The 10,976-nt window shown below is 35.1% G+C and overlaps 1 protein-coding gene across 1 annotated transcript; it reads left to right on the top strand.

Annotated features, from left to right (window-relative positions):
- The first annotated feature begins 1,179 nt into the window (after positions 1–1,179).
- Positions 1,180–3,938, top strand: LOC123932075 (follicular dendritic cell secreted protein). The gene is made up of 4 exons (XM_045989723.1): positions 1,180–1,248; positions 1,663–1,695; positions 2,927–3,110; positions 3,905–3,938. Exons 1-3 carry the CDS (start codon positions 1,180–1,182, stop codon positions 3,068–3,070), a joined length of 246 nt encoding a protein of 81 aa, XP_045845679.1. The 3' UTR covers positions 3,071–3,110; positions 3,905–3,938.
- Positions 3,939–10,976: the final 7,038 nt, after the last annotated feature.

Raw genomic sequence — 10,976 nt, 5'->3', positions numbered from 1 at the left:
CTAGAACACTGAAAAGAAATAAAATGAAAAAAAAAAAAGTCAAAATTAAAATTACTGAAACTGTACACAATGGTTGCTGAATTTGTCAACTTAGTAATTAAATAATCATTTGGAGTATTATGCTTTATCATTTGACCCCTGACAGCATCTAGTACAATGCTTCAGGCTGAGAAGATATGCTCTGTGTGTGTTTATGTCTGTGAGGAGTGTGTGTGTGTGTGTGTGTGTAAAATTGCCTATTCTGCCAGTCTTTCTATAGAATTTTGAGCTTTACTGGAATTTAATCCTCTATCTTATTATAATCATAATATTCATATGGTATTTTTTTAAATCCCAATTTGATTTTTGATTAATATGAACTAAAATAAAGACAGGGTTCAAAACTTGATTATAATTTTTCTTTTATATTTTATTTTTCTGTCTCATAGATATTTAGGAAGCATCAGGAGGTGATTAAATCCCCCCAGAATCTCCATTAATCACCTTGAAACACCCCAAGATAATAATAATAACATGGGCAATTGACATTTTCCTAAATGTAAAAGTTTAAATTAAATAATCTTCGGAAAACTTTATAATGTGTTGACCTAAAATTGTAGAAATAATTTCGCTATTTTTCTCAAAAATTTACTAGCAATTATAACTAGTACATTATAACAATTTGTATCATAAGATAAAGAGGCTACAATCAAAATTAAAATATAAAATGAAATGCTTTGAAATGTCCTTTCCCAAATGTCAAAAATAGGTCCCTCTAAACAGCATGGAATTTTGGGAGTTGCCTGAGAACCAAATCAAATTTGTGTGACCTAAGTTAATTTCATAGTCATTGTTACATTGTTTTGAACTTCCTGAGCTCAGTAATTAACTGTTTACCCCCACACTACCATTCTCTGTATACCCTGAGGCTGTATTTCATTCCAGAAACTACTATTACCATATAAAGAGATTATTCTGAAATGATATGCAAATGTATTTTTAAAAGGATTCATGTAACATAGTTATAAAGTTGCAAAGTACCTTTGATTTTATCCAAATAACAATGTACTCCATTAATAAATAGATTGATACCCTAAGATTAAGAAATTTACCTAAGCCAAGGAGTTGTTAGAACATAATCTGTACTAGAACTGGATCTTCCAAAGTTACGCTAATATTTGGTCTTCTCCAACTTCTAGGATGTTTCTGAGTAAGATGAAAGTTCTCCTTCTGATTGCAGTCATCTTGGCAGTAACTGCTGGTTTCCCGGTAAGTATCCATTTCTATATTCCAGAGTATTTATGATTTTTTTTCTAATTCATGAATCTTAAGGATTTTTTTCCTCCACATGCTGTATTTCTACTTTATAAACATGCCTGATGTCTGCCCCTTTAACATGATATTCTAGAAAATACTGTAAATCATATATTGTTCAGTGCTCACTTCAATTTCATATAGCTTGTAGTAGTGAATTTTAATCATTTAGAAAATATACTGACACTCTGCAGAAAAATGATTACTATGATATTTTCTGGACACTCAGACTCTAGATTTTAAAAAATGGATAGTATAAAATAATCTTAGGTAGTAGATAAATTATTTCCTTCACACATAAGACATCTATTTCTCAGTTTGCATGTTTTATCACCATGAGTTGAACTAATTTCACTGTTTGAGTTTTAGGTCTCTGAAAACCAGGAAAGAGAAGAACGAAGTGTAAGTTACATTTTCTCTTTTTCCATATAAGATTTCCATGTAAAATATCCATAACTGTGGTTTAAATTCCTTTATCCAACCTTCTCAAATTCTAGAGGAAACCTTAAAGAGTTTAGGTATTATTAGCACTACACAGAATAAACTTCAAGAATTTGATCTTTGTTTGTAAAAAGGGAATTTTATCAGCATCTCAGGTAAGAGTGGGACCCAAACTAAAACTTGAATCACTCTGTGATAACAGGGTTTTTATATTTTTGTTAAAATTATTTAACCCAATAGAGGCTCATAATTGTTCATGCCTCCACTCTGCTTAACTCTACAAAACTCATTCTAGAAAAAGTAAAAATATAAAAATAATACTTAAAACCTAAGAATTAGGGGCACCTGGGTGGCTCAGTGGGTTAAAGCCTCTGCCTTCGGCTCAGGTCATGATCCCAGCGTCCTGGGACCTGGGATCGAGCCCCGCATCGGGCTCTCTGCTCAGCGGGGAGCCTGCTTCCTCCTCTCTCTCTCTGCCTGCTTCTCTGCCTACTTGTGATTTCTGTCTGTCAAATAAATAAAGTTTAAAAAAAAAACAAAAAAAAAAAAACCTAAGAATTAGGAGATGTGGACCAGCTCTGATCATCCCACCAGTGACAAATTCACTAAAGGATTATTTTGGTCTAAACAGTTAATCAAAAATTTTTAAGAAAAGGAAAATAAAATTTGAAGAGGGAGGTTCTTGTTTAGGGATTCATTTGTACTCCTAGAAATCTTCTATATGGAAGGAAGCATTGTTTTGGGGTCAAAACTATAAACAGTGTTAAGGATACCAAAACTAATAGGGATAAAGACAGAAGACAGAGCGGGAAAGAGGAAAGAATGAAAAGAGATGACGAGGAGACTGTATCTAATACAGGGTTTGGGTAAAGATCTTATATAAAAGCAAAGGGAGAGATCTGATGTCACCTCATCAATCCCCCTCCCTCTTGGTCTTAACGTTAAAAGTGGTTTTCAGGAAAACTGGGCTATGAGTAGAAAAATACAAAGATATGGGTATCTCTAAGTAATTTCCTAAAATTTTCTAAAATGATGCAAATTAACTAATCTCTATTTATTGTATGTGTAGAAAAGGTAAATGATCCCAGAATTTCTAAAACCTCTACTTAAAAGTGAAGACCCACATTAAAAGGCTATTTTCCCTCTTTTAGTCATAAAGAGTAAAACAAGACTTTTTAATTTCTTTCAACAGGCCAGTGGAAGCAATGAATCACCTTCACCGTTTTATGGCCCATTTGGCCCATATCCACCATTCCTGGATCCAAGATTTCCATGGTGGAGATATTGTCCTCCTTTCCCAATACCTTTCAATGTCCCTCCTCCTAATGGACAGTAAAGAAAGAAAAGTTCCACTACAATTTAACATGAAATAGGTGGTAAGTATGTCCAATACAAAGCATATTTTTAAGTTGTCTGTGAATTATATTATTCCAAGAAAAAAGTATGTTACAATGTTCCCACTTACCCCTTTAAGTTATAATTTGTTTCAATCTTTTTCTCTGGTAGACATTGTTAGGTCTCTATTTAGAGGTACTTGAGTCTTTCTATGATCAAGGGGGCAGAGAAGTTTAAAAACCTCATTTGCTATGAAATAAGTCCTTTCCTTTTTTACTAAAAGATTTCTAACTCTTAAAATGTTTTCTACTATCATCAACATTTGTGCATATTTGCACTAAGTCAGAGGTCTAAAAGAAGTAAAATTTCAACCAAAGAGGATATCACAATAAACTAACTTTTGGATCTAGGGTCTAAGGCAGACTTCAGCCTATTCCTTAGAAAATCATGTGTTTTTCTAATTAATATTAAAACCTCAAACCTAGCTTCTGATGGTCACATTTTAATTAATCCTAAAAGTTGAATTATCTCATTATAATAGAAGCCCCTGTCATCTCCTATCAAGAACAAAGTAACTGGATGAATTGAAGGAATGTAGATTACAGATTACATTAGGACCAAGAGGGCTGTTTTAGGAAAGAAAAAACTTTCAGCTACTATCTACCACTAAAGGCCTCTGCCATCTTTCCTGCACCTACTCAGTCTTCTTGAGTGGAAAACTTCCCAGTCCTTGAACCAGATTTACTTTTGAAGTGATCTTCATTATTAAAAAAAAGTAATTCACAAGCAAATTACCCATTGGGATTAATAACTGAATGCTTATCATTTATTTCAGGTCACTGTAAAATGGAATGTGAGCCACTTCCTTGAAGAATCAATATTCCTGCTAATAAGATAAAAATAAATGTAATTGAAATAGCATACAGTATTCTCTCGCTGATTATCTTTAGTGGGCTGTAATAAATAAAATAGAAGAACTTGGCTTCCTATTTTCTAAATATGCTTTGCTGTTAGGAATGCAAAATAAATTCTAACAGATTTTAACACACATTTTTTTTTTTTTTTTTTTGAGAGAGAGAGAGAGAGCATGAGCCAGTAGTTTGGGTGGAGGGGGAAGAGGGAGAGAATCATAAGCACAGACTCAATATCATGACCCTTAGATCATGACCTGAGCTGGAATTAAGAATTGCACACCTAGCCAACTGAGCCACTCAGGGGCCCCTTAATATACATTTCTTGATGACTAATCAGTCTATGGAAAACATGGGGATGGAGGTGACCAAAATCAACCAGTCCTGGAAGTACCTTGAATAAAAAAGTCTATACAGCAACCTGTGCTGGTATTTGTATTACACCAACTATATTAACAACTGCACCAATTGTATTAACAAGAGCCAGAGGCCAATTTAACTAAAAAAATTTTGAGTAAATGGCAAGATTTCATTTCTTTTGATGGCTGCATAGTATTCCATTGTGTATATATACCACATCTTCTTGCCATTTGCGACGACGTGGATGGAACTAGAGCATATCATGCTTAGTGAAATAAGTCAATCGGAGAAAGACAACTATCATATGATCTCCCTGATATGAGGACATGGAGAAGCAACATGGGGGGGTAGGGGGATAGGAGAAGAATAAATGAAACAAGATGGGATTGGGAGGGAGACAAACCATAAATGACTCTTAATCTCACAAAGCAAACTGGGGGTTGCTGGGGGGAGGTGGGATTGGGAGAGGGGGAGCGGGCTATGGACATTGGGGAGGCGAGGCGAACCATAAGAGACTATGGACTCTGAAAAACAACCTGAGGGTTTTGAAGGGTCAGGGGTGGGAGGTTGGGGCAACCTGAGTGTTTTGAAGGGTCAGGGGTGGGAGGTTGGGGGAACAGGTGGTGGGTAATGGGGAGGGCACGTTTTGCATGGAGCACTGGGTGTTGTGCAAAAAGAATGAATACTGTTACGCTGAAAAAATAAATAAAATGGAAAAAAAATTTTGAGTAATTGTGCTTCAATTACTCAGTTGAGACTGTAATTATATACTGTAGGATATAAACTTGATGTGTTGGCAAAGGATACAAAAAATGATCAAGTACTTTCTCTAACTTCAAAAAACTTATGAGTAACATCTTAAAAACAGCATTGATATTGTGCCTGTAGGCTACAAGGTAGTTTTTTGAATGATTAGATCACCAAATCATTACATAATCTCTGTTCAGTAATCACATTTCATATGTGGGGAAACTAAAGATCACGAGAATCCTGTGCACCTACACATAGACCTAGAACGTGGCAGAAAAGAAATACAAACTAAGCTTATCCAACTCCTATGTTTTTGCTCACAGCCTATATACTAAAATAAATTCTGAGTCCAGGACTTCACAATGGCAGTACCAATGACTAGTTAAGTCCATCTGCTTTCACTTTGTTTCAGGAGGAAAAATCAAACCCGTACCAATAAATATAACTGCCACACACTTCCTTCTCTGCTAATCTAGATGCCACATCATCAAAAGAATTACCTTTTGAAACACTAACTTACATTTCTGACTTACTCAAATGCCTCGGAAGGCTTCATCTTACCCGCACCTTAAATCCATTTCCCCCACATGGCATTCAAGGCCTCTTACATACTAACCTTGACTTCTTTTTGAATTCCTGTGCCATAGGCCAGCCTCTCTTATGGTCCCAGATGTTACAAGACACTACTGCATTCCCCACAACTGGCTTTCATTCTCACACTGCTGTGGCTTTGCTTATGCAGCTCTCCCTTTGTGCAATGTCCATCCTCTGTTTCACTTTTTAAATTTATCTTTCAAGATCCAAATCCAATATCATGACCTTCATGAAAAACTTTCTCCTCTCTCTCCAAACAGAATGACTCACCACTTTGACCTTCTTCCACCATGTTATATTTCCTCTTTTTTATAAATCTTACTATAATTTCTAATAAAATCATCCACTTACATTTCTGTATCCTTCTCAAGAAGACTGTAAGTTCCTACAGTAACACAATAATATATCTACCCCCCAGTACTTAAGCTGACTATAAGGTACATAGTGAATGTTTGATAAAATATATTAAGAAAACTTTCAAATTTCTAATGTTAAACAAGAGAGTTTTTTCATACTCTGACTTATATCAACATGGAAATTAGCAGATTATTTTTTGTGGAAAAAAAACTTCTTAAAATCAATATATCAATGGTAACATTTCTCTCTTACTCAATTATAGCATTAGCAAAACAAATTGGGTAACTTTGCATCTCTCCATCCTTTGTTATAGAAATTGTAGGGTTCATAAAATATGAAGTCATGAATAACATTATTTGTCACAAGACAATGCAAAAATCACTATACATGTATGTGTGTGTGTGTATGTATAATTATACATGCAATTTGAGGATACACACGCACACACACAAAATTTCACAGGATTTAACATTTGTGTCTGCTATGGAAAAACCAAGTTCAGATATTATTTAACCAAATATATATTCCCTTTCATATAAAGTAAATGAACACAGCAAAGATTTTGCAAACTTCATTGAAGAACAACTTGTCCTGATCATCAGTTTCCATAAATCTCATGATGAAACTCTAGAAACAAACCCCTAAAGGAAGAAAAGGTAGCAGGTGGTGATGAAAATAGACTTTCTTATAGTAAAAGACAAAAAGCACCAACAAGGTTCTACTTGCACAATGAGCCTTTTATTGTGTCACAATGGCAACCTTTGTCCCCACAGGTCAGGCAATTAGAAAAATTCTCTTTGAACAAAGATAACATTTCTGTACTCCAAGTTAAAAGTGTTCATTGCTAACAAACCTAACATCAATGAGGGAAACTCTGCCATGAGCCGTAAGCTGACTACAAATCAAGGCCAGCCTAATGAGCCTCTTGGCATTAACCTGAATAGGGAAACCGCTGTCTCCCTTGGTCATTTTCAGGGTCAGAAGTTCCTCAAACATTAAAACATTAAATATTCACTCTTTGGTATTAAAGTCAGGGATCCCAGTTAAAACTATGGGAAGGAGAGCAAAAGGACCAACTGTCCTTAATATAATTTGGCAAATGAATTTTATAACAATTATTTCCCAACCTTACAGCTGATAGATTGGAGGCCACTGAAATACTGAGGATAGGCAGTCAAGGGAAACCAAGATGGAGGAGAATGAAGGTAGGAAATCAAAGCTCTGAAAAGGGGCCTAAGGCAAACCTTGGCTGCTCTAAAGTTAGGGAAGGACGAATCTCTAATTTATTGTTTTTCCTCCACTTTGTTTGCTTAAGTCTTTGATATATGTCCTTAACTCTCAGATTTTATTCACCTCAAATTATATCATTGTAATTTCCTTGAGTGAAAAAAAAGAAGAAACTGTCGTCTACTTTTAACTACTGTATTTGTTTTTTTGTTTTTTGTTTTTTGAAGATTTTATTTATTTATTTTTCAGAGAGACAGAGAGCACAAGCAGGCAGAGTGGCAGGTAGAGGCAGAGAAAGAAGCAAGCTCCCCACTGAGCAAGGAGCCCCATGCGGGACTGGATCCCAGGATTTTTTTTTTTTTTAAGCCTCCATTTTCTTTTGTAATCTCATGTTGGTTTATGGGGATAAGATCCACAAAAGCACTGTGTCCTCAAGTCTGTTTCTTGAAGATTCTTTAAAACATCATTTGCTTAACTGTTCTTCCCAAACTAAACTGACAACAGAATGATCCCCATCTCTTCTAAAAGAGGTGATAAAATTAGTGTGCCCCTCGACACCTGTATTATTCTAAAATGTAATCAGCTACAGAGACACTAAGTACCACATTCACATTGAGCATATATATACTCATTATTGAAAAAGGCTTTATGGAAAAATAAGCAAAAGTCTAAATTCATCTCCACTATTGTATTAGATCTTTTGAGGAGAAAACTCATATTTTCCCACATCATCTTTCAGATTTCATTCACTCACTAAAAAACTAAATATTTATTTTGTGTCATTCATTGTGCTAAATGCTAGGGATTTGGACAAAATGATCTTTTCTTTTTTTCCACCTTTAAGGATCTTAAAGAGATTAACATGCATACAATTATAGTAAATGTAGTAAGTGTTCCAATAAAGTACTCACAGAGTTATTTGGGGGTTTTTCATTTGGGGTGGGTTTTTTGGTTGTTGTTGTTTTTTTTTTTTTTTGGTCTGTTTTGTTTTCAGGGATGAGTTGTTTTTAAAGCAGAAGGGAAACTAGTTCTGCCTACACAAATTAGGAAAGGTCCCACAGATGACTTTGAGCTGAACCTTAATGGATAAAAAAAGGTAATTGACAAGTATATAAGCACAAATAAAATGTTCAACAGATGTCTACTGAATGGATAAACTCTACTCAGATTAGTACTTTTTAAATTTTATTTCTTCATTTATTTTAGAGAGAGAACATGCGTGTGTGCACAGGGAGGGGCAGAGGGAGAGGGAGAGAATCTCGAGCAGGGTCCACATTGAGCATAGAACCCAATGCAGGGCTCAATCCCAGAACCCTAAGATCATAACCTGAGTCTAAATCAAGACGTCGATGCTTAACTAACAGAGCCACCCAGGCGTCCCTCACATTAGTATTTTTAATGACATTTGTCTTCGTTGGTCAAAGTAATAGAGAATAAAAGATGGGAAATAAAATCATTTAGAACCTGTTTTTAATGAATAAAAAATTAATATAAGTTCTCTTAATCTTAGGAATGCCCTCTGACCTGAGGGGTAAAAAGAGAAGGTAATAAATATCTCATTATATTCTTGTTCCGTACATAATATTTCTATTAATTTTTCATATGGATATAGAGAACAAATATCACCTGATGAGATTTTTCCTTAGTAAATGGGAAGACGTCCAGGAGGTAGTATTTCCTCCAGAATTCCATGTGAATTTAGTAATACCACAGCAGAGTTTTTCTTCTGGTTAAACTTCTGGCTGAAGTTCACTCAAATCAAGACAGTTGAAAGAAATTAGCTACAATAGAACAAGGTGAAAAATGAGGTACTGGCAGCAAAAGGGTCCTCCCACTAACAGCTAAAGAATGCATCCCATTTCTCTTAACTATCCAAGACTTCAGCAGAGCAATGAAATACGACTGGGGAAACACTGATCTCCAACAGCAATCATTCCAAGTGAGAGCCCCGTGAGAGCTCAGCTCCATAATCAGAGAGGAGTCAGTTCTAATGCTCTCTGGAAAATCAATCCTAGAACACCCGTGTATTATCCACATACTTTGGCTCCTCAGTGAAGTAAATCAGAATTTCAGGGAAAACAGATAATACAGCCGCTTACGTCCAGAGCTCTTCATGCCCAGGTTCTGACATCATCCAGAACAAAGTAGTGAATCCCAAACTTTCAAGTGTATTAAAAGCTACTTAGGTGTTTATGTACTATGCAGATTTCTAGTGACACTCCTCTAAAAATTCTGACTCAGTAGTGTGTTGTGACATAAAAATTTGCAATTTAAACAAATATCCAGATAATTAAATTTGTGCAAAAATGTTTGAGTGTCTAAAATGTGCCAGATATAACTTTATGCAGTAAGGAGCTTAGGTTCTAATGAAAGAAGACAGAGAATAGCAAATGAAAGTATATAAATTTTGAAAATAATTTCATGTTGTAATATATTATGAAAAAATAAGATAAAATAATGGAGTGATGAAGGGAAGGAAAGGACTAGAAAATGTACCAAGAAATATCTCTGAGAAGACATCTGAGCTGAAACTTAATATAAAGGAGACATTATTTGAGAAGAATTAGAGTAAGTTTCAAAGACTATGAACACAAGTAATATGGCACCTTCTAGAAACAGAAAGGTTATTGAGGCTGACACAGAGTGAGAGAAAAGAGGAATCGAGAGGCAATAAATCATATAGAAACAAATAGACACTGATAAAATGCTTGGAATTTATCCTGAATGCTAGAAGCCCCTGAATGACTTTAAGCAGGAGAATAATCATATCAGGTGTGTGTTCAAAAAATAATACTTTTATAACTGTGTAAAGAAGGTTTGTAAGATGACAAGAATAAAAGTAGTGAGACCAGAAAGTACTGAGATGGTCAAGTGTGGGATGTCAGTGTCTGGGACTGATTAGGACAATAAAGGAAAGGCTGTAGAAAGTGCTGGCAGATTCCAGGTATATCGTTAAAACAGGGCTTATAACTCTTCTAACGGATTTTGAGGAGGGAACAAAGATGACTCATAAGGACTTTGTCTTCAGCCACAGAGAGTATCATGGTGTCATTTACTAAAAAGGAAAAAACTAGTAGAGGACTTGGATGAGGAAAAAGATGTGTCTGGAGATCAAACATTGTTTTGTTCATGATAAATGTGGGCTGTCCATTTCAAATGTAAATGGAGATGTTAAAGCAACTGCCAGATACCTGAATCTGTAGTTCAATGAACAGAATGTGTATCATAGTTAAAACTATAGGAATGAGTAGGTTAACTATAATGATACTAGAGAGAGGGAAAAATTGGAGAAGGGAGGTAAACTCTTGAAGAATTATGAAAGTTTTCCCAAATTTAAAAGTTTGAGAAACATAAGAGGAAGCAAAAGAGAAATTAAAAGCAGCCAGTAATTTGAGAGGTTAAATAAAAAAAAAGGATAAATCATTACAAGTCAGAAATAACAATCACCATGCCAAAGGCTCCAGAGATCCAGAGACTGATTAAGAGAAGTTGCACTGGATTTCTTTTTTTTTTTTTTTTTTTTGCATTCTTTTTTGTTTTTTCAAATCCATTTGCACTGGATTTGGCTACAGAGAAGTCATGACCTCTCATTTGAATGGTATGAGAGGAATAAAATACCTACTGGAGTAAATAAAGCACAGAGTTACAGAGAGTCCTGGGGTCATATTGGATATATAATGCTTTACAAAACTGAAAGCTTTCTTTATT

The sequence above is a fragment of the Meles meles genome, chromosome 2 (assembly GCF_922984935.1).
Source record: "Meles meles chromosome 2, mMelMel3.1 paternal haplotype, whole genome shotgun sequence".
NCBI classification, from domain to species: domain Eukaryota; kingdom Metazoa; phylum Chordata; class Mammalia; order Carnivora; family Mustelidae; genus Meles; species Meles meles.
The sequence above is the reverse complement of the archived record's forward strand: the minus strand, read 5'-3'. Positions and strand labels throughout refer to the sequence as shown.